Source organism: Bombus vancouverensis, chromosome 2, assembly GCF_051014615.1.
Source record: "Bombus vancouverensis nearcticus chromosome 2, iyBomVanc1_principal, whole genome shotgun sequence".
Taxonomy (NCBI): Eukaryota; Metazoa; Arthropoda; class Insecta; order Hymenoptera; family Apidae; genus Bombus; species Bombus vancouverensis.
In genome coordinates this window covers 19,729,720-19,750,186 of record NC_134912.1, presented here as the reverse complement: position 1 = coordinate 19,750,186, position 20,467 = coordinate 19,729,720, and the positions used below count along the sequence as shown (strand labels likewise).

At 35.1% G+C, this 20,467-nt stretch overlaps 1 protein-coding gene across 1 annotated transcript in view; it reads left to right on the top strand.

Annotated features, from left to right (window-relative positions):
• The window catches only part of SLO2 (slowpoke 2), a 186,866-nt gene that overhangs the window by 125,543 nt on the left and 40,856 nt on the right, over positions 1 to 20,467 (top strand). Inside the window, exons 2-4 of the mRNA XM_033336237.2 lie at positions 11,025 to 11,104; positions 13,547 to 13,646; positions 14,765 to 14,963. Coding sequence (XP_033192128.2) covers positions 11,025 to 11,104; positions 13,547 to 13,646; positions 14,765 to 14,963 — 379 coding nt within the window. The remainder of the gene's footprint in view (positions 1 to 11,024; positions 11,105 to 13,546; positions 13,647 to 14,764; positions 14,964 to 20,467) is intronic.

Genomic DNA, 20,467 nt, shown 5'->3' with positions numbered 1-20,467 from the left:
ACGTTATTCTTAGCTTTACGCAGAATTTAATTCCCCTATCCAAACACAGCACCGATTCCAAACCACAAATCAAACCCCCAAATTACTACAACCACGTGGAACAACAGCAGTAAAATTGCTGGCCGATCCTTGAATGTAGTTTCTCGAAGTTGCTCGCATCCTTGGAGCGTTGCTCGCAGCGATGGTCAGCAGAGTACACGAGGGTAACGTCGTTACTCAATCGAAACGGTACACGGTGAACGGAAAGTTGTCGCATAGTGGGTCATTCCCAGGCGATCGATGTTACTGCAGGTAGAAGCGATCGACGGCTAAACAAGCTACGAGCATACGGTTCGCAGGTTGCATAATTCATGCAGCGCCACGATACAGGATAGGATGCTCAGTCGGCGTGTACCGCGGAACCACGCTCGTTCGAATTTCCTGTCGATACATAAAAGCATTTACGATCGTCAGGTGGCTCGTAAATATCGCCGCGGGACGCGTATGACGTATCGTCCATCGACTGCACCCTACCGATTCGAGATATCTGCAAGAAACGTTGAACGGTAGGATGGAACACCGATCGATATTCCGGGGAATTGAATGGAGTTTGTTAATACGATGGCCTGCGATTGATTTCGTCGATTTCGTGATCAGCCAGGGTGGAGAGAGCATGGCCTACTCACCGATAGCACGGAAGAACATGGAATTGATAGCTTTCAGGAAAATCGAGAAAACTTTATTAATCACGCGACTCTTTCTATTTGCAGATAAGCGCGATTGTGGTTTTAAAATTTCAACGTTGAACGGACCCACTTCGAGTCACGTGACTAAGGCACCTTCGCAGGTGAAATTTGCATCCACCTTCAATTATTTCTCTCTTATATACGTTAATTAATATTAATCATTGTACTTATACGATATCCAATGATCGATTGCCAGAGATCGGATCAGAGACCAGAATTAGATCAAAGAATTTCATCTGAAATCACATGAGACGTATTTTATTTGTCATGTGGGAGTATCAGAATTTCGATATGTCCAAATTCAGCGTTAATACGCGTGTATCGAGTAAATTTTCAAGATATTTTTTTCTTCAAAACAAAGCCACAAATACAGAAACTTTATTCTACATTTTCCATTTATTCTTTTTTATGACAAATTATTATGCCACCAGTTACCGAACACCCTGTACATTGACGATAATTTGAGAACGTCCAAATACTTATGGACGATGGGATCGGATACTTGTACATAAGGATCGCAAGCGATGCTTTCGAGGAAAGACGGAACATCGAGCAGCAGCTTACGAGTCGTGACGTCCCATCTATCCGACGCGACGGTAGCACGGCTTATGCGGTAGTTTGCGTGACGTGCCCCGATGTACAGCGTTCCTTTACCTCGGGGGTATTAGCAACCGTTAGCGCGACGACTTTACGGGCCGTTAATACCTGGCGAATCTTACGTGCAACCAGGGAAAGCCGGGTTATTACCACGATGTTGCACGAAACCTTTCTATCTCTCTCTTTCTCTTAGACCGTTCTTCGCCCCCACTGTTACAGGCTACGTAAAAGCACTGCGGAACAGCGAGCCGCGCTTTTGAGTTTATCGAGAATCCGTCCGTTACGGGAGCAACGTCTTTTCGGTCGGAGATTATTATGCAACGTGTCGTTTAGAATAACAAATTTAGGTTAAAAGCTACTCCTCTTGGTGCAGGTAAAGCAAGACAAGGGAAACATGTGATTGAGTTTTGCGAGTAAAATGAGTTGGGAAGTTTTATTAATTTTTATCCATATTGGTACAAAACAACAGAATTTAAAATTCTGGTAAAATAAAAGATTTCTTTTTTATTCGTATTACGAATTAATGTATTAAAATGAATGAAAATGAAACGCAGTGAGATCTATGAATTATAGGTTTAATTATGTTACAGAGTACATGAAACCTAGCACCTGTAGACGCCTATGAGAATTACATTGTTAACTCTTAACTGATACGGTGAAATCAAATTTTAATATCAACTTATAATTATAAGATTTAACTTTTTTTTTTTGTACGTGGAGTCCTCATGGACACTCCGCTGTTGCTAATAATCGGGTAACAGCAGAGTAGTGTCGGACTCCTACCGACTAAAACTCCACGATGGCCATTCTACGCGTATGACAGGAGTGCTCCAGGAACCTCTTATGAATTATCTTCTGTTGCACCTCTTTCTCTAAAATTCTCCGTCTGTTAGGGCGTTAGGGGGGCCATTGCCCCTAGCGCTATCGCCCCTTCTAGTCGTGGTCCGTTGGGACGACGATGAAGCGGCTCTAGGCCGCCTGACTGGCATCCTCCTCCATCGTCTAATTATAAGATTTAACTTAATCGAAGATTAACGGGACTTTGCGATATGCGTTCTTTAGAATAAAATTATAACAATGTTTATAATCTTCGTGGTATTTTAGAGCCTCAGAGTAACGGTTAAAGGTTAAGGTAACTCGTAAGTTAACTTTGTGATTGAGAATCTACGTGATTCCTTGGTTTGGCTGTAAGAGCTGATAGAATGAAATAACGTTTGATCGAAAGATTCTAGACTTGGGCAAAAGGAGAGTTTAGGAGAGGAGTTGAGCGATTGTCGAGGGCGGGAATAAACGGGCTGCATGCAAGTTCAGGAAATTGTCAAAAGACCGGTAGTTTTACGCTTCTGCCTGTACTTATAGTCACCGGAAATAAATGTTCAACGAGAAAATGAAGATCTAAAAATAACTTTCTAGGTAAAAGTACTTTTGAAATTTGAAGCGTATATTTTTTGAAAATTTTCGTTCTTTGTTTGTCTATGAAAATTTCCCCCACGCATATGGAAAACTTCTGTTTCGTTAATTACATTCGTAATAATCCGGAGTTTCGTTAACGTATTAAATTAGTTCTAAGAATAGAAAATGTATTTGTCTTATAGAATTTTACTGTATGGTATTTTATTTATTTTTAAAGTAAAAACATTTTTAATTGAAGCTTTCAAAGTGATACGTTTGCGTTGCTATAGTGACAATAGTCAAACCAACTAAACGGTTAATTGTTTTGTCGAATTCACCTGTCGAAACGCAGAAATTTATTTGCTTTAACATCAAAGTTTATGATTCGACGACGCGTTTGTTAGTGACAGGTTTTGATTTTGAATAAATACGCGGAAATTCAAGTTCGCAGCCAAAAACGATAGCTGATTTTCATTGCGCTGAATATCTTATTCATTCTCTATATTTAATCCTTATATTTCAATGAAATATTCCGTTTCTTCCAAATATTATTTAACCATTAAAGATACTGTAAAAAGCATTTTATTTGAAAAAAAAAAGGAATCCAAGTAAATCAGCGAATGTCAAGTTCGATTATATGTAATAAAATCTATTTTAATGTTCTAATAGAAACTGAATCGTATGGTACTTATAAACCCGCAAAACGTAATATATCGCTGATAAATTCCGCTACGTAATACTACGTTACATAGTAATACGAAAAGCTCATTGTTGTGTCTTTTTGAAAGTGGAGTCAGACTAAGTATCCTCGTGCCCGGTAATGAGCAATAAACGTCATATAAACCGTGAAATTACTGTCAGCAGAGAATTCAAAGACTAATGAAAATGAGTTTCTAGAAATTTCTGTGGTCGAATAAATGTGAATAGTGTTGAACAGGCGAACAGTGGGATCGTCATTGTGTTTCGAACATCGCGTGGTAATTTCATTAGCAGAGTTGGAAGTCTTAAACGGTTTCGTTTATTAATTGGTGAAGTTAAATGAAGAATTAAGGGCGCAACGAAGATCTGCAGGAGAAATAAAGTTTCTTGTAATCTCTTCGAATTAGTTCGAATAATCTTGTTTGCAGATTAACTTTTATCTTTCATGAAATATTTCAACAATTCTTTCTTATTGTAGCTGTCGTATACAATTTTACTTCGGTTTGCTTATATTTCGAATGAATTTCGCAGTATTTGAAAATAAGGAAGACTTACGGAATTTGCCTGATCAAAAAGGCCTCATACATAGCACAATGTAACTGAGCTAGCCACGAAAACAGCAAACAAACAGTAAACAAACGTGAACTCTAAAGTCAACAACTTGAGCTGATTCTAATTCAGTTTAGGGAATGAACACGGTCGTTAGAGCAATTTAATTCCGAATATCGAGGAGTCATTTTAGTCTTTCGAGCGTGTTTGAATTTCTTCAGCGGATTTTTCACTCCTTGTTTGTTTGTTGAGTTTTCTTTTCATGTTAACTCTATTATCACGTTATTTGTAACCATCGAAAGCAATATCTTTTTTTACTTTTCTTTATTGATTCGTCGATCCTCAAAATATTAAAGAAATGAACGCGCAAACATGATTTATTTGGTTATTTACTTTAAGAGTTAATTTCATCGTTAATTTCATCGTTAATTTCATCGTTAATTTCATCGTTAATTTCATCGTTAATTTCATCGTTAATTTCATCAATATACTTTAAGAAATTCATTCTCCCAGCCAATACTCGAACTTTCTTTCTGGATTTCGAAGAAGACGTGCTTCTCGTCTCGAAATTTTTCGACGCGACGATCGGATCGAGTATAGCGTTGGTTGAAGGGAATAGAGACAAACAAGCTGCGACAAACACGGAGATCGGAAGCAGGAAGACAAAGAGAATGGACCGGGGACGAGAATGTTCCCCTCAATTTATATAAATTGCTCCGAGTGGCGTTTCGGGTTCAAGTAACGAGGTACAATTCCGTAGCTGGACGAGTATTTCCTTCCTGAAGTGGAAAATCCATTACGTGGTCAGCCGTCGAGCTGACCGAAGGGAAAGTAGACGATACGTAGACATCTATAAACGTTATCTCATTAGACAATGTTTCGGTGTTGATGCTGATGGGTAGAAATGATTATCGCCTCCTTCCAACGATATATCTTTTGTTTAGGAAGATTTTTGTCTGATAAAAAGTAAAAATTATTGACGTTTTAAACGTATGACATAATATGACATCATCACAGGTGAACATAAAACATATAAAGCCCGAAGTGAAGGTTAAAAACTCGTTATTCTGTTTTGCAACTTTGTGTTATAGACGTAGGTACATACTTTTCTAGTTTTGTTGCATAACAATAAACTTACCAGTAGTAAGCAGTAAAAATGTCTAGAAAAGTATGTACCTACGTTTCTACCTTCAATTCGGACTTTGTATATTTTATGTTTACTTGTGGTGCTGTAATAATAATATTTTTTATGTACGCGGATTGAACGATTGTTAAAAGGTCTAATAATTTATTCGAAGGTAGCTAAATATTTGCGACGAAAACCCCCATCTTACTGAACGCAGTAAGACATAGATAGTACATTAAATTACAAGAAAAAGTTCCCGGAACTCGTTACTGTGAATTGACCTTTTAGCGAGGACCGAAACGGGAGCGTAGTCATTAATTTCGTTAAAACGAAGAAGTTTCCCCTTTCCTTTGATTGCTATAGGACTGTGTGTGCCACGTGCTAATATCCGATTTCTCCTGCTACATTTTAGAAACTGTATAAGTTTTATTTCTTAATACTCGTACATAAAGAATTAAAAAAAGTTCTTTGAAGTTCCATTTGCACAGCTTGTTATTGCATATAAAATATCGCAACACGTACCTAATTTTCGAAAATGAATTGCACATATGATATAAAAACTTGATTTGTCGAAGACGTATTCGTCAAATTAATGTCCGTTGATATTTTTGACACTTAGAAGTAACCATTTTTAAGGAAGACACCTTGTACAGTATTTCATTTCAAATTAAAAATATGTATCTTTTTTTTAAGGCAATTCTTTCAAAAATGTAATATTATTATCTTAATTCATTAAAAGTAAAACCAATAGGAGATAATATAACTTTTTTAATAAATTTTAATTGATCAATTTTCGTCATTGGATAACATTGTCAAGGACGATACATAACTGGAAATGCGAAATAAAAAGTGAATGTAAACGTCTGCGAACTAAAAGGTCGAGAAATGAGGTTCGCAAGTCTGAATATTTCAGCTTAAGATCAAAGGGACTGATTCGTTGACGATTGCATCGGAATTTTAGAAATCACTCGCGCATGCAGATTAGTCCTATTGGTTGCGAATCAATTCGGCGACTCCAATTATACTGGAAATGTCAACGCTCTAAATTCTCTAACCACATTTTAATTAAATATCGACAAATGGACTTTGAGCTACTGGAATGCTGCATTTGGATGATTAGTTTACGGTTTACCTATTCAAAGTGGTTGGTTCTCCCATCATTAAAAAGTGAGACGGACCAAGGTATGCGCGCATTTAATTTCAGATTCTCGCTATTTAGGAGTTAACTAACTAAATAATTTATGAGGTGGATAGAGCATTTAGAAAGAAATATGACACAGCTTTAATCGCTGTTTTCGCTGTTACTTTTACATCATCTATTTGAATAAAATACACACATATATATGTATGTATATCGACACAGTGAAGACAAAAGTATTCGCACAGTACCTTCGTCTCTCATTGTTATTTAAGAACTCTTTTCGTACTGGTTACAATGATACGTTTAATTATCTGTTTGTAATAATATTGTAGTAATAATATTTGAGCTACTTAAGCACTTTATCAATTTTAAGCTTTGACAACGTTGTACGATGATTTTAACCGTGTCCTAAACATATTTGGATACGTGTCCAGTCAATAATATAATATTATGCCTATAATAATATTTTAATTGAAAAATGTATAACAGATATGTAAGAAAACTTTTGTCCTGAACAGTACAGGAAACGATAAATCTCTACAAATTATCATACCATTTCGAGTATGAACGGGACGTTCATACGAACAATGGTATGGCCAGCAAAATACCTGCTAATATCCACTTTAAACGAAAGCATTATAATATAAAGTCACAACATTCGCCTCAAAAACAAATAACTCATATACTTCCACGTAAACGGTCAGCCCTCTCGGCATCGATCGCCATCAAAAATTTATCAAGCCACCATCCTCGTTATTCACATTCAAGCAAAAAACAAAGAAATAGCCGATATACCTAACGAACGATTTATTCGCACTTTCACGCCATCACCGTCCAAACGTTATCTTCATCGTTCTGTCAAGCTCCTTATCCGTGCCGCGAACAACAAGAAAAAAAGTTGTCGTTGTCCGACCGATAAATCAAGCGAACGGCACGATAGAAAATGTATATGGATGGCTAAAAAAATAAACGATAAAATTGATCACTATGGCTACGAAGAAATTATAACGCACAGTCATTGATATTCACGAATAGTTTATCTGTTTGTCATCTTCTTCCATATCTACTATTCGCGAATGTGTTCACGAAATATACATTTTTGAAACCGAAATTTTTACGACCAAAAGCTAATAGAAATAATATATTAATCGATATTTTCGAGCAAATTACTAATAATTCTTGAATTAAACACGAATCGAGCTAGTGTAACAGATTCGAAATAATATCATATTCATTCGTAAAAACGAAAATTTAATAGGTGGACTTTTACACAATGCAGAATATGTGTTAGAACTTTTGATACAATGGTAGGAAATATTGTGTATAGGCAAATCGTTTAAGCGTCCATAACTCTCTTTTGCTTTGCGCAGTCTAATAATTACCTGTCAAACTATTCCAAAACTAAATAACACCAAACTAACTGAGCTCGATAGTATTTAAAAATAGGTCGTCGCTGACATATAATAAAATATACTTCTCGTGAATTTAATATAAGCAGAGTTTGAAAAAACATCGCAAAATCGTCATAAAAAGTTTGCGAACATCTTGCGAACGGTGTTTTGAGTACGCGCCTTTAAGCCGCCTTCAATTCGCTATGATATCACTCATGACTGACTAATCCGGATTCGTTCGCCTGAGGATATCCGATGCCCGATGCATCACGCGGTGCAATCTAACTGAAAGTTTCGGCACAAAGGTAGTGCACGTTCACGAACGAAAGCGTGCAACGGCGCGCGAGCTTTCCGTTTCCGATTTCGCGCGTGCTCACACACGTTTTCTCTGGCATATTTCACATGGTTAGTCACACCCATACCTCAACCAATAGATCTTGTCAGGAACTTTTGCTGTAATTTTGCACGTGAGAATCAGACTAACGTAAGCAGTTTTTTCAAGTTAAATTATATATACATTATAGCACTAGCACGGTAAGTTAGCGATATTAGTGTATTTGTGCTGCTTATAAGTTTGTAAATTTCTTAAATAAAGAGTTTGTAAATTAATTCGATCGTGCAGAAGATCCCTGGTGCAATCTGATCAATAAATTCGTTCTTATACGTTCAAAGTTACAATACTTTTAAAAAAACGTTTCATTGCTGTTAATACTTAATCATCTTGCCATAAGTGGGACCAGGTATCCTGTTAAAGTTAGAACGAAACACGAAGTATGCCCGTATCGCTATCGCTCGTAATATATGGGTTCAGTAGCGATATTGATTAACTCCATAAATTGAAAAGCAGAAAAATGTTAGTTACAAATATTTCTTAAAACTTACCTGAAAGCTTGCGATTTATATCGCCTGCAACGAATAAACTTATGAAATGGAAGTAACTGAGTTGTTTATTTCTAGAAGTTAGACACTAATCACCTACTCGGCTAATGAAGCTGAAAAATTTATAGAAGGTGGAGTCGATGAGTTCGCCTATCTTTCTGATGGTCTCGTAAAACGATTAAAAAAAAAAAAAGTAGAAAGATTCTGACATTGAAATAAGCGAAATATCGAGAATGCAAAAGTTGACAAAGTAGATGTTTAAATGCATCGAAATGAAGTGCTGAATGTACGAGATTAAACCTGTAACTGGTACAATTTGCATAATGCTGTAAATGATGAGTTTGGCCGAGAGTGAAGCTATTTTGACGTAGGTGTCTAATGAATTATTCAAATTTTGACACCGTGCGTATAGCTGAAATCTGTGGATCGCTTCGAGATTGAACGAAATTGAATCGACTGAAACATATATCAAAGCTGAATCTGGTGTAGGAGATAGTTCCATCTGGATGGTCAACTTTCACGATACTTTTGTATTTTAAATAATTGAATATATGAGATATTAAAAAGTGTATGATACGAAAAATTGTAATTGATATGAAAATTGATATCATCGAGAGTTTTAATTTCGCGAAGCTTCAACGGTGCTATAATAAATATGTCCTCGACAACGTCGTGCTAGTTGACAAATCCTCGAGGACGCTTTCAAGGAAATGGAACCTCCTCCGAGACCCTCCAAAATGTCAGTTATAGGTTTGTAAGCGAGTGAAACATACGATAACCATTACAGCTTAAGCTATATGGCGAAAATTGTTCTGTCAAATCAATCAGCGTTGGGATTTCGATTGCAAAATAATTACGATTCCTACATTTGTTGTACACTATTGATGTTTATGGATTTATGAGAAATTTAAAGATGTAAAAATGTATAAATTTATGATAGACTTATGATACTTATTAGATGAAACAAATGTGTATTTAAATTACATAGACATACACACAGCTGTTGTTACAATGGTAATTAAATATTATGATCACATAAAATTATAATTTTATCCATATCTCTATCTCATATAATATCACGTCATATTTTGTTTTTTCATTACACATTGTTACAAATTATTCATTATCACGCGCGTTACTCCAAAATTACTTAAGACAAAGGAATTTAACTCTAATCTAGTAAAAATCTCAAAAGTGTTTTCAGTAAGAGCTTAAATACATTATGGGCATTGGTAATTGTTATACTATATATTCCTTTACCATGTTATTAACGTCTATACCGTCGTATATGTTATATCTATTCATTGTCCCTGTTGCACGCACCACATTCGTAATTTCGTTTTCTGAAATTACGACGTTTTCTTCGTGGCGTTTATCTCTAAGAAACCATAATCTTGTTAAAAATTAATAATTCAAATAACACAACTGAAATGAGAAGAATATCTAAACTGGAGATATCACAAAACATATTCCAACGATAATTACAAGAATCGCATATTCACCTCAGGCAAACAAACGTTGCAAAAGACTCTCAGAGTATTAAACTTCCTGAAAACCTAAACTTCCTGTTTTTTTTTTTTCAAATGAAGAGCTCTCGAAAAGCGGCAAAAAGCCGTAACCCTGCCCCGACTATAACATGGAATTCTTTTCACGCCATCGTTCGCTTGATTACACTCGAAAGTACAACCACGCTCTTGCAGCATGACTCTCCAAGGCACAAAGGTTTCCGCGTGAACATCCCTTGATCGACGATCGATTCAAGAGCCTGTTTCGTGCGAATGGTCGTTGTCGTCGATGTTGATCCAGTGATGACACGCGACGTTGTAAAATCGCGGCGCATCGTTCAACTGACTGAAAAATAACTACCAATCGGAGTTACGTCTCTCGGTGGAAATGATTAGGTTATTAGACGGTCGCTGTTGCAATAGTAATGCGAACCATTTGTCTGGTAGACTGATTTTGATTTAACAAACGATAATAGGAGTGCTGTTGCTTAATAATGAGAACAACCAGCACGCTGCCTCGTGAGAACTTTCGACGCGAATGCGTTTCATAGAAATCCACCGAACTGCGATTGTTCCACGCTGCATTCAACGATATTTCGACTCGTGATTAGCTGAATAAGTTGGATTGGAAAAGTTTACCACTCCCAGAGGAATTGTTTAGCGTTATACGATTTATGAGGATATTAGGAGTCGAAGGCATCTTGCTATAATTTGGTACAGCTAATACTTTTTTACTTACGAAAAAATACTATTCGATAACCTCTTTGCTATAGATTGACCTAGGTCAAGAGATTCATTATTGTCCTGCCTTTAAGGCGTTAAGGTATCAAGTTTTGAGATGTGAGAAGATGATATTAAATAAAAATGGCATTAACAATTGCGAGCTTGTGACATCAAACGGATAAAATTGAAAATTTGTTAATCTCGATACTGTACATAATATTGGATTTGTTTTCAATAATTAGAATTACTTAACCTATGAAACATCAAGTGGTAATTTTAATTTCTTCTTCTTTACAGAGTTCGTGTTGAATATTATGTGAACGAAAACACGTTCAAGGAACGACTTCAGCTGTACTTCATCAAAAATCAACGTTCGAGTAAGTATACCGAGTATAGTTTTTATATATTGAAGTCAATGACCGATAAATTGATCCTTTAAACTACGTATATGAATAAATTATAAATTCGTAGATATTTCAGAAATATTTCCAACCTTGTTCTTTTCGAAACGTAAAGTTTGATTCGAAAAAGTTTAATCGCAAAAAGATAGTAGTATCATTAATCGGCTGTAAAAGAATCGGAAAAGAATGATAAAGAATCCTCAAAATGTAAAGGATTAAAACATTTGAATTGAAAAATTTATCAAACACCTCACCGATATTTTCATGCAATTGCACAAGTAGAAATCAAAATAGTTAAACGCATAAATAGACCATTGGATGAAATAGATGAAATATATTTTATATTGATTTAGCCTATTTGTAAATTCGTGTCCTCTATTCAGATGCATTGATACGTTTCGTATGAAATGCCATGTAATAGCTTATACCGTCATTCGCAGACCGAGTTCATTGTCGCAGTTTTAAATAGACCTTTCGGTCTAACGCCAGAGTTTCATGTTATAGCGGTACATACGAATATACCTATTGCGCCAATGTCATCTCGTAAATCGTGTTACGTTTTTCACTTTACTTGTAACACAATGCGGAGCATCTAAAACTGATCGATCGCGAACGTGCTTTTATCAGAATAGTCTAAAAATAGTTTAGCTTTAGCTTGTCTTTTCTTCCATTGCTCGTAGTATGAAACATTTTTGTGGAATATTTCATTAATAGAAATATGCTAGTCTCTTCATTCATTGGGCAGAATGTGATCAAATTAATTATTACAATTGTTACGTGTCAATTAACAAAAATTTTCTTTTTAGACATCGAAATTTCGAAAATTTGAATAGAAGTATAATTTTATTGAATTTCAACGTGATAAATCTCAAAAAATTTTCCGGAGCAGGTATGAATATTTGATTTGTTTGTTCCCAGTTCTCAGAGAAAAGATAATACATATATATAATCCATTCACATATTGGTTCAAGATACCATATTTTGAGCCTACTCTTTTTAACTCGTTCTCCATGAACATCGAATTGGTTTATAAAAATATCTTCATTAATAACAATATCAACGTCAAGCAATTTGTTAGTGTATTACATTTAAACTGTTACATACTACTACTACTGTTTACTATTTACTTAACTTCAAATACGTAATCAAGTAGACATTTTTTCTCCTTCGACAATTCCGCTTATACGATTACTTCCTTGAAATTACCATGCCATTAACGTTATTAAGATGTAACAGAAAGCATAAAAACACAAATTTTCATTACTGGGTGATTAATTCCCTGTCTGCAAGCAACCATTAATAACGAACTACATCACATGACATATCTTTTTTCGTGGATCTAACTACAATGATTAAGCTAATTGTAAGAAATAAAACAAAATCTTTAATCCTTTTTCTTCAATGGTAATATTTCAGTTCGTGTGATACGAATTCTCATAAGACGTCAGATCTGCAGTGTGTTGCAAGATTATTTGTACAATTGAGAATCTAACAAATGATATGAAATGTAATACGTCTTTCCCCCAGTAAAACAAGCATTCTTTTTACGTTATAACTGTGATGTGTTCCTTCGTACATGCAAATTGAAACTTTTTTTAAATATCTTTTACGATTTTATTATCACAGAATCTTATCTTATATTTCTAAATAAAAATGATGGAAAAGTTTTTTATTTTATTATTCCTAAATTCTTGTTGAGCTTTCGCCTGTGCAAATAATTCTATGACTCACTATACATTATATTATGTCTGCGACAAAATAAACACTCGACGAATGATGGCAAAAGGTCATTCTGTCTGCATCAACGCGCTCGAAAAGATCGGCAAGCTTTTGATCGTGAAAGAGTTCAGGGTGCTGGAAATTCTTTTTGGAGACATGTTGCTCGTTGCATGCCAGAAACGTAATTTCGGGAATGGCATGCCATCGTGACACCGACAACCATGTAGATGTCTGGCAGCGAGACATAATCTTTTGAAGCTGCTGGCACTAGCAGATAGCGGATGTCGCACCGATATCGTTGCTCGATCTCTCTTGGTATCGATTGTTTGCATCTATCCGTATGCCTAACGAAAGATCGATGCCCTGCCATGTTCCACAACGCTACGAGGGGACGATTAAAAACTGTTCTTTGTAGATCGTGAATATCGATACCTTTCCACCTGGGCATTCTTTATCCGTGACAAATTCATTCTACCGATTTTCTCGTACCTTTACCCTATCGCGTGTTGACGTGTCGTGATAAAAGGATTCGACTAAATTGCACGTTTAAAAGTTAAAATAAATGTTTCACCACTATGGAATTAGAACAATTTTACAGAAGAAAGATATTAAATGGGACTTTTTATAAAGTCAAATCGCACTTTATTATTACTTCCAGTTGTATTTATTTACAATTAATAATGATTATTCGTGTTTCAGGTTTGAGGATACGATTGGCTAACTTGTTCTTCAAGCTACTAACATGCTTCTTATACATATTCAGAGTGATCACCGACAACGATCCAACTTACGCAGCATGGTGAGCTCGATGTTGTTATTTTAATTAACTCTGTGTTAATGTCTGTCAGGCATTTTCAATCGTTAAAATCTTTCTTAAAATTGGAACAATATAAAAAAGATCGTTATGAGTATATGTCGATTTCTCGTTTCAAGTTTATGCTACAGTTTTTCTTAAGACAATTATCCTTTTGCTTGTTGAAGAAATTAATTACTTTTATACGACGAATTCTATATTTTTAATATAATCAATTTTAATTCTATCTTAATTATCTCTTGCAAAGATATCAAAATTGTACATTCTTTTCTTTTTCTTGAAAAAAAATTCCTACCAAATATATCTACAATCAAGTAAAAAATATTTTAATCAAAATAATTCTACAGTACCACAAACAAAGAAAGGATTTTCTCTATTATCTCATTTTGTTTTAACTTGGTAATGTTTCACTGCAATGCGACGATGAGAAAGAATTTCTGCTCGAAGACGAAGGAAACCATTTCGAGTCGCGATTCGAAATTATGATATTTCGGAGAACGAGCTATCATAGCCGAAAATGAAAGCGAGATTAGACTTCGCGGGTTGATATACCATTTTGCTACTGCAAGTATCTGACATTCGCGATATTGTTTAAGTATTTTTAGCCCTCTTACCTTCTTATGGATCTTCAATTTACTTCCACGTTATCTTCTATCTGTCGTGTTACCGAAATTACTTCCTGTACGAAATTACTTATCGTACGTCCTTCGGCGTACAATATCTCTCCACTCTTCCTTCCAACGTTGCATTCCTAACTTCTTTCGTGATCTTTGTTTCTTGAGTTCTCTCTTTACAACAAATAAAAGATTACTAACATTGTTATAACATTGCCTCTATTTTTTAATCTATTCGATATATAATCGGATTATTTCGTCGCATTTAATCTTCAAATTCTCAAACTCCATGGTACAATTAGTCAGATACCATTGCAGAGTGAATTAAGCAGTTGCCCTGTCGTCATAGTCGACTACCTACTTTCGAAAATTTCCGTGAAATTATAGCGCGTACGCTTTTAAAAAATTTGCTTTGTGCCCGAGTTTCTCTTCATCAGTAGTGCTTTTAAAACCCGGAAAAAAGGCAAATTCCCTTCTTTTTTCTTTCAGTTACGGTTGCACGCCCGGCAACAAAACCGAGTTCCTCGCATCCCAGAATCTTACCGAGGAGGAATTTCAAGAGCACCCGACCATCAACTGGGACGCGATTTTATGGGTGAGAAGGCCATTGGAATTGTGGGTCGTCCAGGTGATCCTGGCAATAGTATCACTTACGGAAGCATTGCTGCTCGCCTATCTGGGTTACAAGGTACGCATCCTTTCATTCCCGGGAAATTTGATTTCACGCATAATACTCGATTATGGGACATGCGGCCGCTCGTCTGAAATATCTCGTTTCTCCATTGTCGCACAGAGACGTACGAATTTTAAATTAGATAGTACCTTTCTTATTTTAGTACTTTATTTTAACGTCATTCGATATTTTAAAGAAAATAGCTAATGTAACATACAGTGGCTCACAAAAGTATTAGAACATTCGTGGACATCCCTTATGAATATATTATGTGTTATACAGAAGATTAAAAAATGTTATTAGTACTGTAAAGACACCTGACTGTCGTGATTATATTGATAAACAAATTGAAACAAATCTAAAACTCTATATAGAAATTACAAAATATTTAGTACAAGTATTTATTTCACAGAGATGATACAAATATTTAAAGTACATCAAATTAATTGTACGTTATATTAATGAGCCTCGATTTCAGTAGGACCATCTTCGACGTTTGTGTGTTTTTTACTAAATATATTTGAAATATAGTTGGATACTCAGATTAGAAAATTACCGATAAAAATTACAGTATCTCTCATACTTTAAATGGAATCACTCATTTTCATCAAACAATCCTGATACTATATCTTTCTAAGAGTTGGCAAGAACAATTATTACCTTACCTAAAATATATGTAATATGAATGTAGACTTTTAAATCGAATTGCAAATATTTCAAAACATGGTACCTACATTAACATGACCAAACACTTAGCACAATTTTTCATATATTAAACTCTAATAACAAATTTTCACAGAAGAAACTCGAATAAATACATTAACAGATTTCATTCGACAAAGTACCATTTAGAACCTAATTGACCAGATGCCATCTGCAGAATTACGTTTGTCTGCAGGACATCCGTCGATGAATTTCATTTTCCTTCCGACTTTTTCTGTGCGATAATAAAGCAGCGAGTTATTTTACACGTCTGGCTTTCGTATATCTCTCTTGGTCGTTTTCCTCTCTATGTGTTTCTCTCTTTTCATTGTCTGCTTATGCATGGTAGTCGGTGTACGCTCGTCTAATCGCCAACCGTTCCGCTGTTGGCTGAACGAATTAGACTAAATAAAACGGAAGTCGAAGGTTCGCGTTGACTGGCATTGAATAGCGCGGTGTATGTAACCGAAAGTCAGAAAGTTAGAGATGCCAGTTGGCTGACTAGCTAGAAGCTTTTCCAACCAATTTACTGGCTTCATAGAGGGTAGCTTTTTCCTACTTTGCTACGGATTATAATTTTTTTTTTTTTTTTTTACTGCAGCGAGCCAGGAAAATTCACAAAGAGCTCTCTCTTTGTTCGGTGACTAAAAACGCTTCCTAGGAAGGAGAGATTTTGCGGCAAGCGCGAAATATTTGATTCTTTATACGTATTCTGACGGAACATTCCTAAGAAGCTCGCTTTTATTTTACGCGTAATAAGAAAAATTCAATTGAGCCGTCTGAAGTCCTCTTGCGTCTCCTTTTCGTTGCTCTCGAGAACATTCCGTTCAGGCAACGAAATTTTCTTTCCACCCGTAAGGATCACTTCCTCACTGACTATGTGTTTCGCTTTTAAAATTTCAACTTTGCTATAATGGTTATTGCGATTTATTGTATACCTATGTGTATGTATGTATAGTCGGTCACAAAAGTTTACAGTGTCTACATACATCTGTTGGATTTGAAGTATCATAGCGAAGACAGTTCTGACAATATTTTTAGTATCAAATTTTACGTTAATTGGATGGAGACTTATGTTAAAAAAAAAAAAAATAAAAAGAAATAACACATATTAGAAACAAGATACGTCAGATTTAATTTCAAGTACAAGACAGATTTAATTTAGCCAAATAATTTGATGAAATGATCATGATTTCTGGTGTAATTTTTTAGTGTAAAAAATTGATTCTCCGTTTCTGTCGATGAATCGGATACATACAATTCAATGAATACACATAGATTTTTTTGACTGACTGTACATGTTATTTAGATTATACTCGTGATAAATATATTTGTAATAAAAAATTCATGTGATTTTTGTTCTTTTATGTATTCGAGTTTTTCTATTGCAACTAGCACGAAATTTTTAACGCCTCCCTGCTTCTCGCTCAGCTTTCTCGTCGTTCTGCAATTTCGTCCTGATTATTTCTCAACTCGACAAATCGACGACGAGCTATCATATTATAAATGGATAAATATTAGTGTGAAAACGATTGTTCTGGTTTCTAGCCCTGTCAAACTCGATCGAGTTATAAACATCTTGCACACTGAAAGTTTAGGCACGATCCTCGAGAAATATAAAACCAATGCAATTTTACTGGTGCAGTACAAAATTTTGCAAACTTCGGCTCGACTTGACGGTAGTCACAAAACACGTCGGCTTCTATTCAAAAGTTTTTCCTTATTTCGCTTCAAAAGTAAGCCGGGAAATCTGTAGAAGACTTACGAACGCATGAAAGTTCGACTTGAGTAGTTATACCTAAATTCCAATTTCATTTCTGGTTGCGAGCGCTTTTGTCGGAAAAAGATGTTTAAGAAATCGAATATTTTTATTCCATGCCGACCGTTTCGTGGATTTTTCGCGGTCCGATGTGATCTGAATTAGACATATAACATACTTTGCCTTTCAAATTTATGGTATAACACTATTTATAAGTTATATAAGATATTTATTTTCCAAAAGGACATTGTTTAATACATAGGCAGTTGTAAAAAAATATTTAGAGTTAGGCAAGCTAAGGCTAGTAAGATTTGGGTTAGGTTTAAATTAGGTTCAAAAGTTTGAAGGTTTGCTTTAGGACTCGAAGAAATAAGAAATATATATAACGTGTCACGCAATTAGTGTCAGTTTAATGTACTTCCTGTACGACTAAAGGCAGAAAACTTGTTTCGTTATGATCTACTTTATTACTGTCACGATACATTTACAAAATTAATTCTTTCTTTCCTAACGAAGGAGGGGAATTCTCGTTTCTTCCAGAATTTTTTTCGCGAAATTGCTTGAGAAATGCAATCTTATTTATACCGATGCCTATTTGTTGAAAAAGATGGATAATATAGACAAGATCACATACAGTAAGTGTCTAAAGTATAGAGAGATATAAATTATATACAAAGAATATTAGCTGTATGATAGTAAGTTAAAAGTTCAGAGCCATGTTATTAGTCAAAAACGTAAAATAAAAACATTTCTTTTTTAACTGCATATGCAAAGCACCAAGAAGCACAAAGTATAATTTTAGTAATAAAGGGAGAAAATTCCATTTTGTATATCTGGGTTGCATGGATCGTTACGTCAAAAGAAAGATTACAGCAATAAGAGTTTGAACTTTGTTATACTATTTAATTTCTTTTTTTATCGCCTTTTCTCAACTTTCAACCGATTCTGCGATACCATTTACTTTTATGTAAGTACGTCTGTTCTACTCTAAATTGCAAATTTAATATAAAAGTTGCTGCCAAAATCATGATTACCGGTCAAACATAGTGTCCAGCAGTGTCCACTAAACTGTTGTATCGTGTATTTCTGCTTGTTTAAATGTCGTGGAGTAATAATCATAACCAATTTCTAGAATTACTTGCATGGAAAAACGTTCTTGGTTGACCCACTCAGCTACTAATGTGTCACAGAAATGAAAATAGTGAAACTTTTCATGAGATTCTCTTAGAGATCAAAGGCTTTTTTAATGAAAATGATACCAAGTATGAATTATGGAATTCATATACATATGCCTTTGATGATACTCAAGGAATATTATGACGTATAATAGTAGTTTACTTTCAGACAAATAAATTCAATCGGCAGTAATTTGTTTAATCAAACAATAATTAACATCTTCTTCCAATAGATGCAGTTCTACTTTAAATGATAGTGGATCTACGTTATACCCAAAATAACGAATAGGATGGAATCGTACATCACACTTAGTATTCGACATTCTTCATCTACCCTTCGTTGATATACCAGGCCCAATCCCGAATTTCTTTCTCGTTGATCGATTTTACAATTTATTTAATTCCAATTCTTCGATAATTGACATCGATGTTTTTGTTTACCTTATGTGAAATTCAACAAATAATCCCAACTTACCCTAATATCAGACGAAACACATTAATCATGAAATCGTTACTAATTTTTTGGATAATCCAACACATCATAAATTGTATAAAAGTTCATTCGTAAACTTCTTTCTCGTTGATCAATTTTACAATTTATTTAATTCTAATTCTTCGATAATTGACGTCGATGTTTTTGTTTACCTTGTGTGAAATTCAACAAATAATCCCAACTTACTCTAATATCAGACGAAACACATTAATCATGAAATCGTTACTAATTTTTTGGATAATCCAACACATCATAAATTATATAAAAATTCATTCGTAAACTTCACAAGCTTGCCGTGTGAAGACATAAAGCGGAAGCAAGTCGATTACGAAAGTCATAGAAATTACAAAGAAACTCCTAAAACGCAGTTACTGCCATCGTGGCCCGTGAAATTATCGTTCACCGCTGGTGTTGGATTGTAACAAGCCGGTTGCCTTTGCACGTGCAGGATCCTCGATAACATCTCTAACGATGTGTTGCGGTCGCCGATCGGTGGTAGCACGCTATTCGCTAATCGAACATTCCAGCGACCCGATTCGTCACGTTCTAACAACCGACAAACTCGATAACGCTACGTTGATATCATGTAAAACGTGATGATCGAGCTGCTGCTCGTACCTATACGCATTCCGGTTGTAAAATTCCAAAACACATTCCTATAGAGTTCTATGAAACTCTGATACCATACAGAAAATCGTCGATTACGAGAATGAGGAAACAATCTTTTTTTTTTTAGTAGTTTACGTAGATTGTTCTTTTTCTACCCATTTTTCTCTTGTTTCTTCTCTATATTGCTGTCTTCCATCATTTTCATGATTTATCGACGTCATTAAAGGCATAGTCGGTGTTGTTACGTTATTATTATTATTGTTATCGCAGTTATTGTTACCACCGGATATTATTGTCACAGTTTTCGATTTATTCTCTTACGTATGTTCCACCCTCTATGGGAGCGTTTCGCCGATACTACTTGTCATCCCTATTAGCCGCAGTTTCTTTTTAATATTGTCCGTTTTATGGACTGACGCGGCGATTTTAAATCGCGGAGTTATCGTAGTTTGAACAGTTAAACGAGCGTCGCGTCGATATTATATTTCTATTCTACGATTATATTTAATGTGGTGAGCGTATGAATAGGGAATGCTTGCTCGTAAATTCAAATAATTGCATTATGAAAAGTTTTTCTTTCTTCTTTTCTGTAATATAGGACCTAAAGATATAGTTTGTGTGATCTGGAACGATATAAAGATCAAGTGGTTTCAAAATCTTTATTTCGGTTAATAATTACCAAGTTAAGTTTGACGCATAAATATATCCAACTAGAAATTATTTTCAATAATTCAAATGTTGTTTCAAGACCCTAAACCAAATTGACCAGAAGACAAATTGA